Here is a 25245-nt window from a genome sequence, read left to right as displayed (position 1 = left end):
AATTAAAAATAGAGCTACCCTCTGATCCAGTAATCACTTTATTAGCTTTTTACCCAAAGAATATGAAAACATTAGTTTAAAAGCATACATGCACCTCTGTTATTGCAGCATCACTGACCAAAGCCAAGATACGGAAGCAGCCCAAGTGTCCGTCGATGCATGAATGAAGAAAGAAGATGTAGTATAAATTCACAATAGGATATGACTCAGCTATCAAAAAGAGTGAAATCTTGTCACTTGCAAACATGGATGGATTTAGAGGGTATAATGCTAAGTGAGATGTCAGGGAAAGACAAATACCATATGGTCTTACTCGCATGTGGATTTTAAGAAACAAAGCAAATGAACAACGACAAATGAGACAAGCCAAGGAACAGACTCTTAACTCTAGAGAACAAACAGGGAAGGTAGGTGGGCGGATGGGTGAAACAGGTGGAGGGGTTAAGAGTACACTCATCATGATGAGCACAGAGTAATGTAGAGAATTGTTGACTCGCTGTATTCCACACCTGAAACTAATTTAACATTGTATGTTGACTATCCTGGAAGTAATCTAAATTTTTTTAAAAAAAGTGATCACGTTTGCACAAACCACCTTGTGTATATATTAAGAATAGATTTTATGATGTGTGAATTGTATCTCAATTAAAAGTATCTTATTAAATTAAAAATAGTGGGACGCCTGGACGGCTCAGTGGTTGAGTGTCTGCCTTTGGCTCAGGGCATGATCCCAGAGTCCGGGGATCGAGTCCCATGTCAGGCTTCCTGCATGGAGCCTGCTTCTCCCTCTGCCTGTGTCTCTGCCTCTCTCTCTCTCTCTCTGTCGCTCATGAATAAATAAATAAAATCTTTTAAAAAATAAATTAAAAACAGTGCCGTATTACTATAGGCATTTGCACCCATCTGCCAGGAATGCCAAGAGTAGGTAAAATGTCCTGTGTGTTCCCTTCTGATGAAAGATTCCACACATAACTCATTTATCAGGAACATTTTCAAGGCTACGGGACACTTCTTTATTAAGTTGTGCACCACTAGCTATTTCTTTATATTCTCCTCTTTTATGACATGCTCTTCTGGTTCCTTGCCTGAGAAATTTTCCCCAGAGAACCTTTCCTGGGTATAGAGCAGTGAGCATATGCTCAAGACTCTTGGATTGGAATCCAGGCTGTGCTACTTACTAGTTGGGTGGCCCCAGGGAAATTATCTAATCTGCCTTAGTTTCCCTCTCTATAAAAAAGAGATAAGAATAATATTCTCTCTATGTTGTTGCAAATGGTAGGATTTCCTTTCGTCATAAGACTAAATAGTATTCCATCGTATGTAGATACCCTATTTTCTTTACCCATTATCATTGATGGACACTTGGGTTATTTCTTTATCTTGGCTCCTGTAAATAATGCTGCAAAGAACACAGCAGTGAGGCTATCTTTTTGAGATTCTGATTTCAATTCCTTTGAGTACATGCCTAGAAGTGGATCATATGGTAGTTCTATATTTAATTTTTTGTGAAACTTCTACATAGTGGCTGGACCAATTTACATTCCCACCAGCAGTGCCCAAGGGTTCCCTTTTCTCCATATCCTTGTCAACATGGATGGGCCTAAAGGATGTTATGCTAAATGAAATAAGTCAGACACAGAAGGAGAAATACTCCATGATTTCAGCAGCCCATGCTTCAGATGAATAAGTCCGACTGATCCACTGCATAGCACAGAACCTATAGCTAACAATGCTGTGTTGCAGACAAAACTTTGCTACGAGGGTATGTCTTATGAGTGTTCTTAACACACACACACACACACACACACACACACACACACACAGGTGATAGTCCCTTGCAGACACTGGAGAGAGGGGATGTACATAACATGGATTGGTCGGGGGGCGCCTGGCTGGCTCAGTCGGCGAAGCATCTGCCCTGGGCTGAGGTCAAGATCTCAGGGTCCTGAAATCGAATGTCCCATCAGACTCCCTGCTCAGTACGGAGTCTGTTTCTCCCTCTCCCTCTGCCCCTCCCTACCACTCATACTCTCTCTCTCTCTCTCTCTGAAATAAATAAGTAAAATCATTTTTAAAAATGTGGATTGGTTGGGATGATGCTGGCCCATGACACTCACTATTGTTAGGGGAAATTATGGCTGGAGCTTCTGTTCAACCTCCTCAGTTTCTTTATTAACTCCCTTTTCTGTTCATTTACATTTTTTATAGGTAGACCACTTTATTCTCAAGACTTCTACAACTTCTTGTATTGGCTTCCAAAGCAATATCTCTAGGTCCTTCCTTGCTCTGGGACACTTTTATCATGTTTCCAAACATCCCCTGGCTATCTTTCCACTTACTCCCGGTGCCCCAAATTCAGCTCACAGAAAATAGAATTCATTGTCTCGTTTCTGGACTCAAATCTGTTTTTTTTTTTTTTTTTTTGCCTCTTCAGAGCTAATAAGTCCTGAGCAGAACACCAGCCCATATGCTAATATGTACTTTTCAAGAATTAGTACATATTATCCTCACAATAATTCTATGTGCTATTTTTCTCTTTTATATGTGAAGAAATGGAGGTCATGGGGATTAATTAACTTATCCAAGGCCACTTAGGTCGGAAAACACGGTTTCAAGACTTGAGTTCAAACCCATTCTGCTCAAAAGCCCATTCTCCTCATTACTCCACCATTACTGCCGTCCAAGCCTTCTTGATGGCTGAACTTTTCATGCAGCTTCCCAGTTTTCTTCGATTCTTCCCACTTCGCATCATCACAGTCAACCATTCACCAACCTGGCCATTCTGCCTTAAAGAATATTCCTTAAATCTTTTCCTTCCTCTCTATTTCCAGATCCACATTCCTCTGTATGCCTGTTGGTTTTAATTGCCCTTGAGCTCCCACTTGGTACCTTTCATCCAATCTTCACTTCATGTTCCTGTCAAGGTAATCTTTGAAAATTCGAATCTAATTATGTTATCACCCTGCTTGAGAGCCTTCTAAGATACCCTTGATTGAGTAGGATAAAATCCAAACTCTTCAACACGGCACAGAAGGTTCTCCAAATATATCTTCAGTTTATCCTTCCAGGCTCATCCCCCACCTCCCTGCCTCTTTCTTTTCTCTCTGCCCTGTTTATACATCCTTGTTATTGTGGGAACTAGGATACGTTCCATTTAATTAATCTTTTGTTTGCGTGAGAATTATGCCTTCATTTAACAAGTACTTACTCTGTTTTTAAATTGATCTAGTAATACACTCACACACACACAAGTGCATTTGAAAACTGGTGAAATCTTAATCGTATTGTGTCAATGTTAATTTCCAGGTTTTGATAATGACTGTGTATAGTTGAGTAAGTTGTAACCAGTGAGGGAATCTGGATGAAATGTATGCAGGCCTTCTCTGTACTATTTTTAGCAACTTCTCATGAATCTATAATTACCACAACTTAAAAAAGTCAAAAAAAAAAAATGAGCGTAGCATTGTGTTTTCTGCCCAGGAAGTGGAATGAGAAAAATAGTAAGACATGTAAGTACTATACCTTTAAATTATTATACTGTAGTGTTATAGGATTCCTATTGCTTGCTCTTTGAGCCTGGGCTTTGGGGGTATATCCTAGATTTCATCTTGGAAGGAAAAGCAAAATCCTTTTTGGCACTAGAACAAAGACTTGGCTTTTGAACCAGACAGACCCACATTGCATTCCAGTTCTGCTGTTTATAAACTAAATGAACTTGGTCAAGTCACTTAACCCTGAGCCCACTTTCACCATAATAAAAATTATGATCATATGACCTACTTCCAGGAGGCTTTGGAATATTTAAACAAGATAATGTATATAAACAAGGTAATAGGACAGAATGTAAAGTACTTAGCTTATAAATAAACAAGGATGACTTCTCTCTCTCAGCCCACATCAGCAAATCCTGTTGGCTATTTTTTTTTCCTGTTGGCACTATTTTTGAAATATATCAAGAATCCTACTACTTCTCATCTCTACCTGCTTAGTTCAAGTCACTATTATCTTCCCACCGAGTTACTCCAACAGCCCTTTAACTGGTTTCCTTGCATCTGCCCCAATACCTACCTAACATTTAATTTGAACACAGCAGTCAGAGATATCTTGTCAGTGTGTAAATGGAATCATACTATTCCTCTACTCAAAATCCTCCAATAGGTTCTCTTCTCACTCAGAGGAGAAGGCAAGGTGTTTGAAATGGTTTTCCATGGTCCCTGTCCTTCCCCGCTAGCACCCAGTCACATACCCCTGTGATCCTATCCTCTCTCCTCTCCTTTCACACTCAGCCCTGGGATGCTCCTAGTCCAGAGCCTTTGCACTCACATTTCCTTTGCCTGGATTGTTCCTCTTCTCAATGCTTCACTCCCACTTTTCAGTCAATGCTCAGAAGTCATTCTCATGAGGCCATCTTAATCACCCTACTTAAACCTGCAATTCCCATCTCTTCTTCCTTTTTTGTTTTCCATACCATTTACCACTTATAACATTCTCTGTAATTTATTTATTGCCTGTCTTCTCTCACAGGGATGCAAGTTTCATTTGAATGAGTTTGGTCACCACTATGTCCCCATGTGTAAAATCGTGCCTGGTATGTACCTGACCCTCAATAAAATCTTACCAGTGAATGAATGAATGAATGAATGAATTCCAGCAGAGAGAACAATATGAGAAAAAACTACAGAAGTGTGGAAGAACATGGTCCATTCAGGGAACCGAGAGTGGATGAGTGTGACCAGAGTCAAATGTGTGTGTGTGTGTGTGTGTGTGTGTGTGTGTGAGAGAGAGAGAGAGACCAAGTCTTTCTCCTTCTTTGCCCAGAAGACACCTTGAAGTGTTAATATCTCATGCCTCCATTTCCTTACCTCCCACACTCTTCACCCTTCTCCTGGTTCTCTTCAGCTTCTGTCACTCTACCACCAACAACTTCCAGATCAATGAATCCAGTTGCCATTCCATTTAACCTTTGGGCATGATTTGCCACTGTTGACAACCCCATCCCTCTCAAAGCACTATTTTCCTTTGATTCTCATTTCACTTAGTTTTGTGTGCCTCCTCTCAATCCCCTTTGCAGGCTAATCCTTTCTATTTACCCATTCAAAAAATTCCATTCTAGACTCCCTCTTTGCCAACTCTACCCTCTTCCTAATCTCTCTCATCCACTCCATGGCTTCAGGGGCCACCTAGGGTTAGGTGACTCATGGATGTGTATCTTTGACACACTGCCCCTTGGAGCTCCAGGTTGACTTGCTCCTTATGTCCCAAAGGAACTTAAACCCAACATTCTCCAAACCAGGTATGTAGTCTTCCCTCATCCAGCAAACCTACTTCCCAGACTCCTCAGACCTAGCCATTTTGTCTCTTGAGTCTAGAATGTTCTTACCTTCCCCCCTTTGCCCAGAGAAGCCCTTCCTACTTTCTAGAAATCAGCTCAAATGCCACTTCCACAGAGATGACTTTCCTGAGTTTCTGATTGGGTCAAATCACCCATTACATCATATTTTTTTTTCTCCATGGCATTACTATAATTATTTTATATTTGTGCAATTATTTGACAGAGATCTGAACCTCACCCCCCTGTCCCAGCAAATAGAGTCTGAGGTTATATTATTTGTATTTACTCTTGTGTCCCCAGACCCTGCATACTGCCTGGCAGATGGTAGGTGCCTAGTAAATATCCATTGTCTCCATTCTAGTAATAAAAATAATTATAACTACAAATCATTGAGTACCAGGGATTGAACTATGCTTGATACTCATTGTCCCATTTAATCTTTAAGATATACTTTGAGTTCACATCATTGTGTTTATATACATATATATGTGTATCTATACACACATATACATGTATTAATATTTTATTATGTGTATTACATAATATCATGTATATTTAATATGTATACGCGTGTATATATATGATATACATGTATGTCTAATATATACATATAGCACATATTTCAACAGGAATATATATATTATCAAACTCTGTATATGTATCTTGTTTTTAAAATAAGGAAATTGAAAAAAACTAAAATAAAATAAGGAAATCGAGACATAGCCAAGTTAAGTAACTATCTCAGGATGCCCACCTGGGGACCTGGACCCCAACTTCAGTGTCTTTTCTCCATCATATTCCACATAGAGAAGCTACACTGAAGATGTACAAATATATTTTTCAGATATTATCATCTTAATAACTTACACATTTAAAAAAGACTATTTTCATAACACGTGATATGAACATGTATGTAGTTCAATCATATAAGTAATGTGGATAGAACTTTGGGTAATTTTTAAAAATGTGGCCCATCCTCTCTATGCAATGATGGTCATCTCTGAAATTTACATTGGTCCAGGACCACATGGTTGCTACTGCCCATGATATTTCTGCTACTGCAAATGATAAGGAGATTCAAACTCACCGATCTCACTGCAATGGTGTGCATCCAGCTTCCTGACTCCCTCCAACCAGGTGTCCTCACTTAGGGGAGAGTCAACATCACCAAAGATGTTTCCATGCAGCCAGGATTTAGAGGCACTGAGGCTGAAGAGATTAGAAAAGGAACGGCGGATTCTCCTTTTCTTTCTAAATATTCTGGAGAAGAATGAAGGTAACATGATGCATAATGAATAGCAGCCACCTCTGGTTCAAAACCAAGAATTTAGTGAAAGTGATTTGACACATAGAACACATCTCTATAACTCAGATCTGCAAAGCTCATTTCATTTGTTCCCTCTGTTAATCGCACAGAAGTTTCTTAAATTCTGTGTGTGCCAGGTGCCTGGATCAATACCAAAATACTGATATATAAGATAAAAACTTGGGTAAAAAAATGTTCACAATCCAGTACAGGAGGAAGACAAGAATAATGCAGATGAAGCTAATGCCTTTATAGAGCTTATCCCACGCCAGATGTCTTTCTACATGGTTTACATATAGTAACCACATGATTCTTAGAACAGCCCTGAGAGGAAAGTACTATTGTGACCCCATTTTTCAGATCAGGAAACTGAGGCACAAAAGGTTAGGTAACTTGGCTGGGAATATACCTTTAGTAAGTGTTATAACTAGGAGGTAAACCCAGGTGAGCTGGTTCCATAGTCTCTGCTCTGCATTACCATGCTATGTCTGGGACATAAGCTGCTCTGTAAGCTGCTCTGTAAGCATCAGGAAGGGTATTGCTGATCGAGAGTCAAGGGAGCCTTCTAGGAGTAGGAGACCATTGAGCTGCATAGGATGATCTGACCTATTCATTGAAGAACAAATATGCCTCATATTGGGTCATGCTAGGAAATGAGGCTGGAGAGAGGTAAAATTAAGGCAGGGAATGAAGAATCTTGAATATAACGATAATGGAGAATCCCAAGTGTTATGTGAAGAGTTGGAATTTGATATTAGAGTGAGGGGAAATCACTGGGTATGTCAAGGGAGGGGTATGGTGGTGACATAATTTGGTTGGCATTTCTGAAAGATTTGGACTACACAACCAGCAACACTCCCAGTAATTCATCCTCTACATTGTAATCAGGGTTAACATGCTAAGGAAAAAATCTGTTCCTTTGTCAATGGCTCCTCTCTACCTGCAGAACAAAAACCAATGCCCTCAGCTGGATTTGGAGCTTCTCCATTCAGCCTCTGTGTCTGTCTGCTCAGTCTTCTCTCGTGTCCCTTCCACCCTGAGCTGTATCTCTGCCAAAACACCTGCCATTTCCCAAATTGTACTGGGTCCAGAACTCCATGCCTGTTCCCTCTCTGGAAGTCTCCAGTGCTACTTTTATTTTGGCTAACATCATACATCTGTCAAGACTCAAATCAATCTTCACTATCTCTAGGAATCTTGTTTTAACCTATTTCTCCAAGTGAAACAGGTTTCCCTTCCTCTTCTCCTCCACTGCATTCTGTTCAGACCTCTACCCCAACACCCATATCACTTCATCACGTTTGTTTGTTTTTATGTCAGCTGTCCATGCCCCATATTAGTTTCTGAGCGTCCACAGTCTGGAGCAGTAATGGGCTCTTGAAAATCATCGCTGAATGAACAAATGAATGAATGAACAATTAGTGGATGGATTGCACTTCAGATTATTTTACACAATATGCTTGACTTACCTAACTAAATTCTCCTTGTAAAGAACACTGGTCTGGGGTGGACTCAGAGTTATGTTGCCATCTTTGTCACAGAGGAAACTGTCTGCTGTCCAAGTGTAGTAGCCATTGGAGAGGAGTCTGGGACTCCGGCGACAGGCAGAGTGGGAGCCTGTCAGGAGATCTATGGAGCAGCATTTGAAGGAAGTGTCACCATCCAGGAAATCACAGCCAAAGCTAAAGGGAGAAGGAAAGTCCTTTGCATCTCTCCACTGCATCAGTCCCACAAAAAAACACATTTCTAGCCACCGTGAAGGAAAAATACCTCTTTGTCTTCATGGCTACCAGTTACTTCTGCTGCCCTAAAAATGTCACTGTCAATCTGGACTTCATCTCCTCACTAATGAGAGCACTGAAAGACAGGGCATATAGTGCTTCTTTCTGTTTTAAACATGTTGATGAAAACATTATGGCTAATCAGTCTTTTTGCCATATGAGGCAACTACACCCTTGACATTAATCCATTTTCTTGGATGGATAAATTACAAAACAGCCTATCTGGGGTGTTGGAAGCTTAAGAGTCTCCACTCCTTTTCTTTGAATAGTCCTCCAATTGCCATATCCTTGCTCTTTCCCTGCGATTGATAAATTACAGCTCTGTGGCCACCAGACACAGATGAATTATAGGGTGAGCACACAATCAAAGAGATCTTTTTGACCTTTGCCAACTTCCCTCTAGGTTAGCTGCACAAACGATCATACAGTTTGTGATTTGGTATCCAGGGAAATCTCTTATTTAGTTGGCTAAATCTTCACATGTCTTAGGTTTGAGAAACAATCATATATCTGTGTGATTGAAGGGCCACCTCATGTTGCATGCTCTCTGAATTTCTGACAAAGTTTTATTTAATTTTTTAAAAAGATTTATGTATTTATTTGAGATAGAGAGTGAGAGAGAGCACGAATGGGGGTGGGAGAGTCAGAGGGAGAGGGAGAAGCAGACTCTGCACTGAGTAGGGAGCCTGGGATCATAACTAGGGCCAAAGGCAGACACTTAACCGACTGAGCCACCCAGGCACCCTCTGGTAAAGTTTTAAATGTAGAAACCTGTCTGCAATTAACACATGCACTAACATTAGTAAAATACAGTTTTAAATGGATAATATTTATTGAAAACATATGAGGGGCCTGGCTCATACTTCATGCTTTATTTACTCTTCACAAACCTCCCCAAAAGCTAAGTATTGGAATCTTCATTGTACTGTAGGAAAAGAAAAAACCTGAGATGCTGAAGGACAAATAACTTGGACATTTTGTGATAGCTGGTGAGTGACAGAGCTAGGATTTGAACCCTGATCTATCTGACTTTATAGCACTATAAAGCACGTGCTCATTTCCATGACCTTCTTGTTCATCCTTGGTAGATTCATTTGACAGTAGCAAGAAGCCTAGAATTTGTATGCAAATTCTACACCAATGCAGGATTCCTTTATACCATTGGCACATTTCACAAAATGCTAGAGAAAACATCAATGAGATGTGCATAAGGAATAAAAGATGAAGAGAAGAGATAGGGGCAAAAAGGAAGGAAGGAAAAGAGAGATTTCATTGTAGAACTTGAACAAAATGGTAGACTCTACACACTTTTGTGGAGCACAGCATTCGGCCAGCTTGTGCATTGGTGTAGAAACTTAGAAACTTGTTGCTCTTAAAAAGTGAGATCGTAAAGCATATTTAGGAGAACATCGGTTTAAGCAAACGTAACTATTCATCAGCATTCAGCAGCTTCTTCACTCCCCAAACAATTCACATTTGCTCCCACACTTATAGCCACCCCCTCCAATTCTGTAATTAGGGTAGGCAAGTTTTCATTTTGTAGGTGCATGGGACTGAAGATTTATGCCCATACCAAAACTACATGAGAGCTATAACAAATATTTTTAAACAAGGAAGGCAACAGAGTAAGACACACAGGAAGAGAACATGAGTGATTTGTCTTGAGAAAAGCCCCATGGAATACCTTGGGAAAACACAAGTGGGAGACGGCTTTCCAGTATATCCTCCCTCAGAGCCAGAAGAACCTGCATCAGCAAACAGGAGAGAAGGACAAATTTATCCCACCTGCCTAACATGCATGACTGCAAATAACAGAGGCGTCAAAGAAGGTCTGCATAGCTCCAGACTCAGCGGAGATTCCAACGGGTGCAACCGTCCAGTGAATCAGGACTGACACAATTTGTCATCAGGCCTTTACGGGGAGCCAGAAATAATCTAAGGGCTTCTATCTTCTGTTTTTTCACTCACTCAACATTCCTTTAGAGGTTTCTTAGTGGAGGATGAGGTAATAATAAACCATTAGCATCAAACTGATTCATCATGAAAAGGAGGAAGAAAGCATCTCGTGTGAAGCTGTAGAAAACCAAAATCAATGACCCGATGTGCTAGTTATTTTAACTTACTCAGTAATTTGAGGAATTCAATCATCTGCCTAGACTCTCTCTCATTAGGGCATTGTAAAACACTTCTATTGTAAAATAATGAGCAGAAGACGTTAGTGGAAGAAAAAAAATATGTTGTTTTGTTTTATAGAAATGATTTTCCAACATATGAAGTCTGTGAATATTCTTAATTAAAAAAATCATCCGTTCATTCATTCCACTTTAACCAAGGCATAGCAACAGATTTCAGTTGGAGAAAGTGCAGTTAATTAATATTCTAAACTCTAAAGCAGGATTTTATACAGTAATGTGTAAACACTTCTAAGAGGCTCAGTGAAAGTTGATTCTTATTGCAGACGATTAATATCAAAGACAAACTTTAGACTTTCAGATCAGGCTGGTTGATTAGTAAGGAGTAAATTGTAGGTGTGTGTGTTGGGGGGGGGCTGGTTACAAGCAGGGTTTGGGGAGAAAATGACAAGAGGAAGGAAGAAACTTGAAACCACTACCGTTTTAACAACGCCCTTACTTCCTGCAAGTAGCTATCAAAATCATTCAGTATTTTTTTATAGACAGTTTTGCATCTTAATAGTAGCTGATAAACAATCTCCTTTCACATTTATGCACAGGCATCTAAAAAACCAGTGATTTTTTTTCTACTAAAAAGACAAATACCACATTTCTCTCAAGGAAAGAAATGAAGTCAAAATCATTGCCAAAGTGAACACTGGCACTTAAGAAGCACAAGCTACTGACAGATGGTTAATGGTATGAGTATCAGCAAAATCAAAGCAAGGAAATTGCTAAAAGAAGTCTAATCGTTCAAAAGATAATTGCGCATAGCAGTTCTCCCACATTTACTTGCTACTGGTGTTGACATCAGTTGAGATATTCGGTACATGTTGGGAAGGCTGCTTGTTCAAACTTCACAGATTTTCTGAAAAAGACATGAAAAAAAAGGTGGATTATATATTAAAAATAGAAAAATGATGCCAAAACAGATGGCATTTACTAATTGCACCAGTCAGACTTGTTTACTGAATGACACAGAGATTCAGGACTGAAAGAGGAGACTGGAAAGAGTGACCACTGAGGTTGTGTCTGCATCTACGATTTTGAATTATTTCCCGTTATGTGGCTGAGTGTATCCAAATAATTTCATTCTGTAAATAAGAACAGCATTTTATTTGGGAAAGCTAGATTTGCGTGGTTGATTTGTCACCAAAATAAATAATACAAGTGAGTTATTTGTTTGAGAAATCAGAAAAAAGATTGGGTTATAGAGCCCTCTAAATACGTGTATTTGTAGTTTCATCATCCCACACACATTGCCACCATTATCAAGTTTCAAGCCACGCTTGGGGATTGGTGTCTGTCTTTTGTGTGACACCTCGAACCATTGACAGGTTCCCATAGCGAGGGCTGGCGGTCTTTAGAGCCTGGACATTCCCAGCAGCACAAGCAGCGTTGCACTAAAAATAGGCTACCATCAGGCAGATTTCAAAACGCAGTTCTCATCAACATATAAATTTACTTTCTCAATTACAAATTAAAAATACATCCAAGTGTATAAATTATGTAGACTTTGCTCATCCACCACTCACCACATAGATCTACCTGCTGCAGACTATGACACTTTCGACACATCGCTACCCTAATAGCCTTGCAAGGCAGGACTAAATTCTTTTCTGGTTCACCACCTCTATCCACATTTTCAAAATGTGATAACTAGTAATGGACTGTTTTTTGTAGCTGTCATACATTAAGTCAAGCCAGGATAATCTTACAGCTCCAAAATGGATGCAATAAATTAGATGCAACACCTTCTAGGAAATATACATCTTAGCTTATAGAGACCTTCCGAGAAGCCAGGAGAACACGCTGGTCATTCCCCAGAAGATCTCTAAATCAAGGCACACATTCATAGGTTTTCGTTTGGAATATAAAATAAGATGGTTTGCACCATAATATAATAGTTTGCCACTGTCCTTTTGATTTTTGATCAATATCCTCCGAGGTGTGCAGCCCAAATTATACCATGTTAGCTTTCCCCAGGCATTAAGTTTCAATTTAAAGCAACACATCCTGTGGCAGAAAGCAAAGTTTTACTGCTCTATCTTACAAATATTTGTTTCAGGCTACAGGCAGTATACTAACAGTTAATCGAATATTAGTAGCACTGCAAAAGCCTTCAGTAACAGCTCTAAATCTTTTCAAGAAACAGATTCTGTCTACCAGAATTCCATCAAAGTAACACATCCATTCTGCAAAATAATCTGTCCATACATGCTCCTTCCAAAGGGAGTTCCCAGTTGCTTCTTCCTATTGATAAATAGAAGAATCACTGACGTACGAAGCTTCCTCTGGTTGACAGTGGAGAGATCCTGGACTTAGCGGTCCTTCAGCTGAAAATAATGTCAGAGTGTCAACAGGTGCAAAGACGTCTCGTAATAAAGGGAAATCCCATTCCCTCCTAGTAACAGATGCCTGCACACGCCACTGTGTGCAGGAGTTTGCAGGGAAGTTTGGTCTTCAGTGGCCTCTTGTTCTTTTGGCTGTTTCTTAGAATAAAAGGGCATGTCGTTCTCGAGAAAGTCAGCTTTATAACCGTTCTTGTTTTCTTTCAAAAACAGCCTGCGTAACCAGAGACTGAGAGGCAAGATGAGGTCACACTTCCTGTTGGGCTCTCATCAGTGGCATTCACGCCCAGGAGTTATGGTGAAGACTGAAAATAGTTTCCTGGACCAGCAGCAGGGGAGGTGCCGCCCACAAATCAGGCCAGCTGGATACATCATGGTCACTCGAGGGATGCCTTTCTGAGCTACCTCTCCACCCCTTGCTGTGAGAACGTGAGAACTTCCCTAGAAGCCACACTTCTTGCTCATCATCCTCTGGCCTTTTTCTGTATGAGCAGTGCATAGTTGTGCTCTGTCCAAATTAATTAAGTTTATTGATGATAACACACTGATGCTATGAAGTTCAGGATACTATTTGATACCAGGAACTGGATTTTGTGAAAATGTCTGTAGTGGCAATATGTTGATTCGCCAAAGGTTGAGCTTTACAGGGAACCCTATGGGTGACATTTTGTATTTTATATTTATATTTTAGGTGACCTCAAAGAATTTCCCGCTGTCAAGGGGTTCCTAAAAATCTCCACTGTTGAAAATGGTAAAACAAAACAAAACAAAACACATTCTAGCAACATTAAGGTGCGTTGGGTATGGAGAGAATATGGGTTTTGGAACCAGGCAGAGATTCAAACTTTGCCTGCCAGCTGTGCAACCTTGGATTTGTGGCTTAACCTCTTTGAGTTGCAATTCTTTCAATCGTGAGTAATAATATACATTTTGCAGGATGCCTTGGAAATTAAATGAGATAAAAGAAATGAGAAATAAGTGAATCCTCAGCTCAGAGGTGCAAGATGTGCACCTTGTTTTCTGTAAATCAGCTTCTCTTCTGAAGCCCTAGTCAGTCAGCCTGGCAGAAAAGTTAATCTTATTTTTTCTTGAGATTCCCTTCCTCCTTAAGATTATGCCAAAGGCAAGATCTTCTGTAGAACATGCTCCTAGCAGCAGAAGCTGTTGATAGTGCATCTAGTCTGTGGTAGACAGCTTGCAAAGATGGCCCTCAAAGATCCTTGTGTGATTCCCTCTCCTTCAATGTGGGCAGAAGCAAATAACTTGCTTCTCCTGCATAGATGAGACACAAGTGGTGGGTTGTCACTTCACAATTAGGTTACAAGTCTGGTTGGCCTCCCTATTTCCTTCTAGGCTTATATACTTTGATGAAGCAAGCCACCATGTTGGAGAAGCGCACAAGGCAAGAATCTAAGGAGTTGTCTCAAATGCCAGGGAAGGACTGAAGCTGGGAATCAATCCAGCCAACAGCCACGTGAGTGAGCTTACAAGCGGATCTTTCCCCAGTTGAGCCTTGAGATGACTGTAGCTCCAGCTAATACTTTGATTGCAGCCTACCAACACCTGCAAGCAGAGGCGTCAGTTCAGCATTGTCCATATTTCTGACCCATAGAAACTATGTGATAATAAATCGTGTTTTAAGGCACCAAGTTTTAGGGTAACGTTTTTTTTTAAGATTTTATTTATTTATTCATGAGAGACACAGAGAGAGGCAGAGACACAGGCAGAGGGAGAAGCAGGCTCCCTGCAGGGAGCCCAATGTGGGACCCGATCCTGGGACTCCGGGATCATGCCCTGAGTTGAAGGCAGGTGCCCAACTGCTGAGCCACCCAGGCGTCCCTTAGGGTAACTTTTTACACAACAATAGATAACTAATACACAGTCCTCAAAAATGTTACTTTCTGGGCCATTTGTCCTTGTAGTCTATTTGGTCAGAGTCTCTTGCTGCCTTAGTGTCATCCTTAGAATACAGACGCATTTATTCCAGACTGTGTCTGGTCATATCTGTCTACATTTACCCAATAGCCAGTCTGATCTACAGCTGTTCTAGGAGTCTGGTACCCTCTCTCTTATAATCCACAGATCTCCCCGTTCTCATCCTTTTCCTGTTTCTTCTATTCTTTCTATTTTCGTCTTCTCCTTCCAGCCCTGGCTCATGTTTTCTAGAAGGGGAAGGGAAAAAAAATCCTTCTGATTCTTCAAGACGCTGTGCTCTGCCTATGTCCATAAATCCCCTTTCCCTAAAGGCTGACATCAAACAGATTTTACTTTTTGGTCTATTCCTTTACTGATCTGGAACATATTAGGACCTCATTAATGTTCATAATCATTGCAAACTTTCTGGAGCCCTCACTATTTGCCAGGCACTGTTCTACTGTCTTTACATATATTAGCACATTTAGTCCTCATACCAACTCCATGAGGGAGGCTCTGTCATTATCCTCATTTTACAGATGAGGAAACTGAGGCACAGAGAGCTCAATACTTTGTCTAACGTCACACAGCCAGTCAACGGCGAGCTGGAAGAGCTAAGATTCTAAGCTTGGATTCTTAGTCTGTCAGCAAAAACAATCATTCCTTGTGCACCAGGCCCAGTATGGAAACACTGCATGTATAATCTTGTTTCAACCTCACGCAGCCCGAGGAAATAGTACAGTTATTATCCACAGGCAGGATGGAGGTTTGGGGAGTTTACATAATTCTCCCGACACTAGCAAGCATCAGAGCCAGAATTCCAGCCCTGCACCTTCCTCTTCACTCCCCTCTCTTCAGACCCACTTGTTTCCTTGCTGTTCCTTAAATGCCAGACTTGTGCTTGCTCCAGGATTTTTTCTGCTCACTCTTCTTCCTGCCCAGAATATCCCCTGGTAGTCAGAGACTGTTCTTCACCTCCCTTAGCTCTTGACTCAACTGCTTTGGTCCTCACTAAATCACCCTCCCCACACTCCCCTTATTCTTCCCCTGCTGTATTCTTCTCTCTAGTACTTTTCACCATGTACCATACCACAAAATTTTTTTTTTTTGTAGTGATAAATATATTCCTCAGCCAGACTGTAGGCTTTACGGAGGCAGAGAGTTTCGTCATTTTTCTTCATTTCTGTAGGCCTAGTATCAAGAATGCTGCCCGCCATATAATAGGTTATCCATTAATATCTGTAGGATCAATGAATAACTGAATTAGAAGCTAGGGAGAACTGATTTCAGCACCTTTATTCTGCATGCTCGAAATCAGTGTTGTTGTTGAAGATTTTTATTTTTATTTTTTTAAAGATTTTATGTATTTATTTGAGAGAGAGAGAGAGAGACAGACAGACAGAGGTAATGAGAGAGCACACGAACAAGGAGGAGAGGGAGAAGCAGCCTCCCCCTGGAGCAGGGAGTCTGATGCGGGGCTTGATCCCAGGACCCCAGGATCATGGCTTGAGCTGAAGGCAGACACTTAACTGACTGAGTCACCCAGGTGCCCCAAAATCAGGGTTTTGAAAAATTCCATCCCATGGAATGTCCAATCCTCAACTCTTAAGGGAGGTTATGTATGTAGAAGGGGAACGGGTGAGCAGTAAATTTAAGCCCACTCTCAACACTGGAAGTCTTTCCCAGAGCAACTAGGCAAGACAAATAAATAAAAGGTATTCAAATCAGAAAGGAAGAAGTAAAATTATCCATTTGCAGATGACATGATCTTATATATAGAAAACTCTAAAGACTCTTTAAAAAAACTGTTAGAACTCATAAATGAATTCAGTAATGTGTGGTGTTTTTTTTTAGGATTTATATAAGGTTTCTTGTGGCTAGAATTCCTGTCTCAAAAATGCTCTAGATATGTCCTTATTGTTTGCTCAGGGTTCATCTTTGAATGACAGTGGGGATAATTTTTCTTTAGGAGATTTACATGGAGAGAGATAGATGGAGACATGGTGGGGGGGGGGAGGTCAGGCAGAGGAGCGGGATGGAGAGAGACCGATGAGCTCATGAAAACCCTATCAATAAAGTTTAAGTAGGAGCTTGCATTCTTGGTGGCAAGAACAGTGTTCTAGTCATCTCTAAAATCCCCAGCAGCAAACACAACTTTGACGCAAAGTAAATCCTCAGATGCGTGTTTTCATGGAATTACAGTGAGTGAAACTGAAACCATCCTCAGAGACTACAATGACAAGAAATGTGTGTCCCTGTGACTGGTGACAAAGAAACATCAGGAAACACCTGACATTGATATCTCAATGATAATTGGCAAAACATAGAAGACTTGTTCTATTGAGTTTAATCCTCCTGACAACCCTGGGAAGTAGATTTCATATTCCCATTACTGTGTGAGGAAAGGAGAATCAGAGAGGTGTCTAGTTCCCAAATATTCTGGTACTAGTGTCAGGTTTAACTTACAACTCTTGGTCTTAGTCCAAACCCCTAGCTCTTCATTATTTGAAGTTGCTATTTTAAAAAATAACAAGAAATAAGTTAATGCATTGATTTCCTTTAAATGTATAATCTTCTATGTTCTTCAGAGTTTTTTTTTTAATGAAAAGAAAAGAAAGAAAATTAAATTGTGTTTATCCTTTTCCTGGTGAAACTGGCTCTGTTGAATGTTTTGCAAAAACACAAAAGAGGAAGTAATCCAATACCTGACCACAAAGTTGTGTTGCTGCAATATTTTTACTGAGGCAAAACAATGAACTGTGGCAATGCTTGTGAAGACAAGTTCTCTGCCCTTACCCACCCTTCTTTCCTCCCCCAGAGAGTCACTTTTTCATCTGAATGTCAGGCAGTTGCTTTGGAGATGTTGGTATTGTGTTCTGGTCCCGACCAAGAGAACAGACACTTAGGCCAGTTGCAAGTGACTAGTTAGAGCAGAGATTCTGACCTTGCACATTCCTGCATCCTGACACTTAATGTTTACCAAAAGCACCTGTTTGGTCTACTTGACTGCCCTGTTAAATGCCTCAAGATCAGGCATTTAGCTTATTTATCACTATGCTCCTTGAGCCTAGCATGGTACCTGGCATATTGCAGATGTTCAATAAATGCTTGTGGGAAGGAAATGGAAGTAGAATGATATTTCTTAGGTGCCACAGCTTGAATCAAAACAATAAAGAGCGATAGGGCAATAATAATTTTAGAATCTGCATAGAACCCTTATTTGAAGCTTAGTTATCCTCAAAGCATTTTTCAAATGCCACTTCCTCTATGCAGTCCTCCTTGATTTGCTGAGTCAGAGTAAGCACAGGAATATACGTGTTTCAAATGGATTAGTATCTAATCGAATATCAATGTCATTATTGTACTTGGTTGTTTCCATATCCATCTCCCCACCACTGCGAGTCAACTTAGAATTGGATATTTAGTTGTATTTTTCTTTACATTCTCTCAGACTGCATTGCCCAGTTTCTAAGACTTGGTACAATTTCAATAAAAGTTTGTTGAGAGATTAAACAAGCCAATGAATGATGAAAGAATGCATGCAGGCTGTCTGCCCTAAGGATGCCATCAAATTGTGGCCAGCTCCATTCTCAAGGAAAATAATGATCAAGAAGAGGATAAAAGTGTTCGCTACTTGGTTACTATTAATCTGTATACTTGCTAGGTTGTGTTGCTCACCCTCTCTTCCCCCAGTTTTTTTAAAAAGTATTTTATTTATTTATCTATTTATTTATTTATTTGAGCGAGAAAGAGAGAGAGCAAGAAAGAGAGAGTACAGGGTGAGGAGCAGAGGGGGAGGAAGAAGGAGGGAAAAGAATCTCAAGCTGATTCTGCACTGAGTGTGGAGCCCTACACGGGGCTCAATCTCAGGACTCTGAGATCATGACCTGAACTGAAACCAAGAGTAGGTCGCTTAATCCGCTGCAATCCCCAGCAACGTGTTTCTATGGTGTTGAGACCGCCTCTGAAAGTAGACACCTAAGGAATCCGGAACACGAATGTGATGTCAATCTCTCAGTACATTTGCCTCTTAATTGGCTTGCTTTTCTAGTTTTGCAAACCAGGAAAAATGTTCTTAGCTGTGTTGCATGGCTGTGAGTCGTAATTTGGAGTTACAGTCAGTAGAAGCTATTTGAAATGAATATTAGTTGCTTTGTTGTCCAGCTTCTGTTCTATTTCTTTCAAGAACCACACCCCAATTTTCTTTAAAGGACCCACTCATTCCCATCTCTTAGTCTGTGAAGTTTGGGCCAGTCTCTACTCCCACTTGCCTGATTGAGGATGAGTCCTTGATCCACATCTAGTCAGTCCAAATCACTCCTATGACCATCAGGTTTGGTTCACAGTGAGTACCTGATGTAGTTTAGGCCAATGAAAGAATGAGTTCTAGGACTTGTTTTTGTGTTCACCAAGATGTTGTGATGGAGATACCTGGGTGGCTCAGTGGTTGAGTGTCTGCCTTTGGCTCAGGGTATGATCCCGGCATCCTGGGATCGAATCTTGCATTGGGCTCCCTGCAAGGAGTCTGTTTCTCCTTCTGCTTATGTCTCTGTCTCTCTCTTTGTGTCTCTCATGAATAAATAAAAATCTTAAAAAAAAAAAAAAAGATGTGATGACAAGGCTGAAGCTGGATGTGGATCTTGAGAGTCAAGCCAACCCACAGGAAGCAGAATAAAAGATGTTATAATTTGATTCCTGAATCTAGCTGTCCCAGAAGGTAGACTTATCCCTTCTTGATTCCAGAGAAACAGAAATTGGGGTGCCTGGGTGGTTCAGTCACTGGGCTCAGGTCATGATCCCAGGGTCCTGGGATTAAGCCCATGTCGGGCTCCCTACTCAGCAGGAAGGCTGCTTCTCCTTCTCCCTTTGCCCCTCTCCACTGCTGATTTTTTCTCTAAAGACATTAATACTAAAAAAAGAAACAGAAATTCCCTTTATGCTTATACCGGTTTGCATAAGTTTTCTGTCACTTGAAACCAAACGAATTCTAGCATACCACAGTTCTGAAACTTCATGTACCTTAAGAGTCATTTAGGTTCGAACTCCAATAAAACAATATACAAAAAAAAGAAAAAAAAAAAAAAGGATGGCTTTTAAAGTGCAGATTGCTAATCTTCAAACCTAAGACACAGGTTAGAGCCCATGGGATTTGCATTTTAACAAAGAGCCCAGGTGAGTCTAATGCAAATGATTAGTGGAGCAATGTTCTGAAAATACTGATTAGCTAATAGAAGTGTTAACAGCAAACAACAACAAAAATCAGAGGAGGTCCAAGGTATCAACATAGAAGCTGAAAGTTAAAGAAAAGCTCATCCTTTGTTCTGGTATTGCAAAGGAGAAAATCCATTGCGAGTCAAGAATTGATTCCATATTCAGTGCTTTTGCGAGTAGGGAAGCTTTACCTTATTTCTCTTTATTATTTCTTCCTGTTTTAGGGAGTGTGATCGAATGAATGTCTCCATTTGTCTGAGACTGCTCAGGAATCCACTTGTTATTCTGGTATAATTATAACAGCACTTTTTTTTTTTTTACTTCCGTAAGTGTCCAGGCTTGGATGACAAATTCGTGGTCACTCCATTGTTTCAGGGCAATCTGCACAAAAAGAACTTCTTTATCATTCAGATCTCTTGCTGCACTTCTAAGCTTTTGTCGAATGAAATATATATATATGTATATATATATACATATATATATATTTCTATTTTATGACCTTCACTAGCAGAGACAATTATCTCAAAATCACTACTGCCAAGTCAATAATTCTTTAAAATCTCAGAAATCCAGATACCTTCTGAGTAGCATATGAACGTCCAGTAAAAGTAAATAATTTATAATGTCCAATCATCTTTAGAGTTGACTCATTCTAAGAAAGCAGCATATAAACCCATCTCATTCCCATCTCTTAGTCTATGAAGTTTGGGCCAGTCTCTACTCCCACTTGCCTGATTGAGGATGAGTCCTTGATCCACATCTAGTCAGTCTAAATCACTCCTATGACCATCAGGTTTGGTTCACAGTGAGTAGTAAGAAAAATCTCACAATGAGAATAACATTAGAAATGTGAGCAGGATGCTGTGTGGACGTATGGGAGAGACTGTATCTCTCCATTCTGTTCACACATGGCCAAGAGGTCCAACGGCGAGAAATTACTTCTGGAACAGCTATTGCTTCTGGTCCGTTGAAAAAGGGATAGAGTGACAGACAAGATAAGCAGGTTCGTTGGCAGAGGAAGGAAGTGAGGCTAGTGCCATTTTCAGAGTTTGAAGCACCTGGAAAAGAGAGTTTCCGCAGGTGTCTATTCCAACAGTTCAGGTCTCTATTCAACTAGTGTATCTAAATAACAATGGGGCACCTGGGTGGCTCAGTGGTTGAATGTCTGCCTTCAGCTCAGGTTGTGATCTCAGAGTCCTGGGATCGAGTCCTGCATGGGGCTCCCCGCAGGGCGCCTGCTTCTCGCTCTGCCTATGTCTCTGCCTCTCTCTCTGCCTTTGTGTCTCTCATGAATAAATAAATAAAATCTTTAAAAAAGGAAAATAAAACGACAACAACAAACTCTGAAGTGCTTTGATTTTCTTCTTTGATGCTGATTATAAAATTAGAGAAAATACACAAAAAATGGCTTTCTTGTGTTTCATATGTAACAAAGAATATGAGATATTTAGTAGTAACTTTTTTGTCCCTTAAAATAGGTATATAGAATTGTCAAATATTCCAGGAGATAGAATGGTTCCATATTTATATTTTTAATGTTGGAGGAATTTAGTTCAGTGATTTCTGCCTAAGGACCGTTGTTTCAAGATAATTTGCTCACTGCTTGTTTGGTTCCACTCAAACACAGCTGTAAGTTCTTTCTTTCTATATTTGGCGATGAAATGACTGATGGCTAACTCTAACCATCTGCATGAGGAGGAGTGTGTCGGGTGGGAGAGAGGGGAGGGGACATAGCAATGCATAGCTTCGCTGCATGGTTGGGGAGTCATCTCTAGACTTTTTGGTATCTTGTATCCCTGTCCCAATCCTGACCTTTAATTTTACATGGTCAAAGGAGGCAAAAATAGCCTATATGAATTTTCTTTGGTTTTACCAGACTTACTGCTCCCTTTTTGAGTTAACATTATGTAATACCCTCTCAACTTTTCTGAAATTAAATTCACAGGTGGCATAATCGAGCTGCATATATTTAAAAATTAATAAAATGACATAACAATAACCTAAGAACAAACTTTATGGACATAATTTATAGTTATGCATTTCAATACATAATAATATAATTATGTGTTTCAATACACAATACTGTGTTCAGCCATGACTCACAAAGAGACATAATAAAGTAGTCAAGTGCTTGCATCAAAATTTAGATTTACCTTGAATGTAACAGCAACAGGTGCAGAGTGATACAGCTGCAATCAGTGCCTCAACTATTATGAATAGTTTTGCCAATGGTGGCATGATTTAAAAAAAATGGGATAAACTCTAGGACATGTTTATAAAAAAGAACACTCTTCCCTCATATGACATGGTTGCTTCATTCCTGGAAAATTTGAGTGTGTATTAAAACCTTGCAAAATACTTTATGCCTTGGTGCAAAACTGAATTCTAGCCTTAGACAAGTATGAAAAGGGTTCTGACCTACATGAATGTTTAGAGGGACATTAAAAGTCATGCACGAGCTGAGGCAATTCTTCAAGATACACGACTGCATTGTGCTTCTTAGGATGTCTAGCAGTCCTCCTCTGTCCCACTAAATTGCAACAGCGCTCCACCCCAATCATGTGACAACTAAAAGTACACTCTCCTTCCCATTTCCAAAGTGTCCTTTGGTGGATGGTATTAAGTCCACTGAGAAGACTCCCCTGTACGATTCACAAGCCAGGAATCATTTAGGTAAGACTTCATTTCCACTTTTGTCTTTCAAGTTGTTTTATTGGAGGAGTCCCTTATTCAGTACCAATTAAAATGAGGGAGGGATCCCTGGGTGGCACAGTGGTTTAGTGCCTGCCTTTAGCCCAGGGCGCGATCCTGGAGACCTGGGATCGAGTCCCACGTCGGGCTCCTGGTGCATGGAGCCTGCTTCTCCCTCTGCCTGTGTCTCTGCCCACCCCCCCTCTCTGTGACTGTCATAAATAAATAAATAAATAATAAATAAAAAATTAAAATGAGGGAATCATATTTTCAGGATAGACTGATGAATTCTTAACAAACGGCAGAGGGTGGATCGAAACTATGTTATCCTTTATGTATCTATTTTATTTCAATTACAAGCAATGCCAAATTTTCACTGATGTTAACAATAGATGTCAATTTTTCCCTTACTTATGGCTTGTGGGTGAGCATGGGCTCTGCTAGGGTTCAGTTAGTTAGCTCTAGGCCAAAAGTCAGAAATTAGGTCCCTGGTACGGCCACTGCTGTTGGACATGATTTTCCTTATTTTGAACATCACTATATCACTAGCAGCTTCTCATACAGTCTTCAGGGACAGAGCGTAGTAAGTGTGGCTGAGAAGAGCACTTTTGCTGGAAGGGAGACAGGGAGTGGGAGCTTCTGACATTTTTATCTTATTTGGTGTGAGTTTGCCTCCAAGACGCATAAGGTGGGTGTATCAGTCAGTTTGTGTTAGGTTATGCTGTGTAACAAACAACCTCCAAACTCTCAGAAACTTAAAACAGTGAATATTTATTTTCCTCCTTATACTACATATCGGTTGTAGCTTAGCAGTGAGTTCTGGGCCTCAGCACAGTCCGTCCAGAATCTGGGTGACTAGAGCAGCCAGCATCTCAAATATTGCTTATCCCTGTGCCAGAGGCAGAAATTTGGCCGAATTGCCTTTTAGAACGACTAGCTGGCCAAAATTCACTTCCGATTTCATTTTATTAGCCAGACAAATCAAATGGCCACGCCTAATTCTCAAGGGAAAGTGTAGAAAGTATAGAAAGTGCAATCCTGTCGTGTGTCCAGAAGATCCAGGGCATGCACGGTGTGCTGCATCAATGACAACGTGACCGTAAGCTTTCCAAACATGGAAAGGGAGTTCAGATGCTGGGCACCCCCAAGACCAGACCAATGTCCACCAGAGACTGTCTTATTTCTATCTTTTCTATATATCGCCATGCTCAGTCTAGCTCAGCAGCTATTAGTAACAGAGTAAGTGCTGAATGAATGTCTCTGGCATAAAAGGGTATGAAAATAGTTGTTTAAATCACCAAATCTCACTATAATTAAAGCTTAAAGAGAGATACGTTGCTATTTTAACTCCCCACTGTAAAGCATGATAAATAGAAGTGTTATTTGTATGCAATGTTGCATTTAGAAAGCTTGAGATCCAGAGTGGTACATTGGAAAGAGGGAGGAAAAAAAAAAAAAAAAAGATTTTCATCGCAACATTGCTCTGAATGGCTTCACTCGATGGTTTCCCCCAGGGTGGGGACGCTTTGGGTTTCACATCGTCCTGTGCCTTGCACAGGGTTTGGCACAGGGTAAATATCGAGGAAAGCAGCTCTGCAATCCTCAGCTGGGGGGGTCTTGGGGAAGGCACCTCAATTTACCCACAGGTTCTTCAGCCGTACACAACACACATGCATGCTACCAATGCCTGCATTTTGTGTCGTTAGGACTCTCATACAGCGAGATTGTGCAAATGTGGTTGTCAGGTGCACTAACAGCGCAGCGTCCACGCAAGAGCTGGCTGTTTGCAGGCCATGGCAGTGACCCCTTGCTCTCCTCTACTTGTGCAATGGGGTGGATTTCTAAGCAAGAGTGTCGTGCATTTACAAAAGTTTGCCCAAGGCGCTGGGGTTGAGTTGGGGAAACCCGTCGCCTATCGCGTGGGCAGTAACCAGGCCCCTCAAAGGTCAAGCACTTCCCATCCCCTAAGCGGGCTCCCGGAGCGCGCTTTCTCGCCCTCGCTAATCACGGCCCCTCCCGCGAGCCGTCAGCCAACCGCGGCAAAAGCCCCGCCTCCCGGGGCGGCCGTCCAATCGGCTGCGCGGCCCGGGCCCAACCCTCGCGAGTCACGTGACGCGACCAGGCCCGCTTCCGGCGCGTCGCGGGCGGCTGACGTCGCTGGGCCCGGCGTCGCGTCAGGGCTGGCCGGCGGCTGCAGCGGCGGCGGCGGCGGAGGAGGAGGAGGCGGCGGCGGCGGCGATGGCAGCGGACACTGAGCGGGCTTGAGGGCTCGGACCTGCTACCTCCCGCGCGATCTCGGGCCCGACCCGGCGCTGCGGCCCCAGCTCGCTCCCCTCCTGCTTCCTCCCCGGCCGCTGCCTGGGCGGAGGCGGAGGCGGAGGCCCGGGCTGGCCGCCCTGCTCGTGCCCCGGCTCGGCCCCGGACGGCCCGGCTGCTGTGCGGAGAGGAGGCCGAGTCGGTAAGAGGCGGCGGCGGCGGCGGCGGGGCC

The 25245-nt window shown here is 41.4% G+C and overlaps 2 protein-coding genes across 6 annotated transcripts in view; one reads left to right on the top strand and one right to left on the bottom strand.

The window, feature by feature from the left end:
• TMEM71 (transmembrane protein 71) overlaps positions 1–25245 on the bottom strand; it is a 44861-nt gene that overhangs the window by 19051 nt on the left and 565 nt on the right. For 2 of the 4 annotated variants that reach the window (XM_041768496.1, XM_041768499.1), the window contains exons 1-5: positions 12808–13182; positions 11383–11458; positions 10104–10164; positions 8108–8320; positions 6420–6592 (exon numbers count right to left, since the gene is read on the bottom strand). In XM_041768496.1, coding sequence (XP_041624430.1) covers positions 6420–6592; positions 8108–8320; positions 10104–10164; positions 11383–11422 — 487 coding nt within the window. In that variant the 5' untranslated portion in view covers positions 11423–11458; positions 12808–13182. Of the gene's footprint in view, positions 1–6419; positions 6593–8107; positions 8321–10103; positions 10165–11382; positions 11459–12807; positions 13183–25245 lie in introns of those variants that run through there. The other 2 variants (XM_041768497.1, XM_041768498.1) reach the window with 2 other exon arrangements.
• The window catches only part of PHF20L1 (PHD finger protein 20 like 1), a 78291-nt gene continuing 77959 nt past the window's right edge, over positions 24914–25245 (top strand). For both annotated transcript variants that reach the window (XM_041768502.1, XM_041768501.1), the window contains exon 1: positions 24914–25215. The gene's annotated coding sequence lies outside the window, so the exon portion shown is untranslated. The remainder of the gene's footprint in view (positions 25216–25245) is intronic.

This window comes from Vulpes lagopus, chromosome 9, assembly GCF_018345385.1.
Source record: "Vulpes lagopus strain Blue_001 chromosome 9, ASM1834538v1, whole genome shotgun sequence".
NCBI lineage: Eukaryota > Metazoa > Chordata > Mammalia > Carnivora > Canidae > Vulpes > Vulpes lagopus.
The sequence above is the reverse complement of the archived record's forward strand: the minus strand, read 5'-3'. Positions and strand labels throughout refer to the sequence as shown.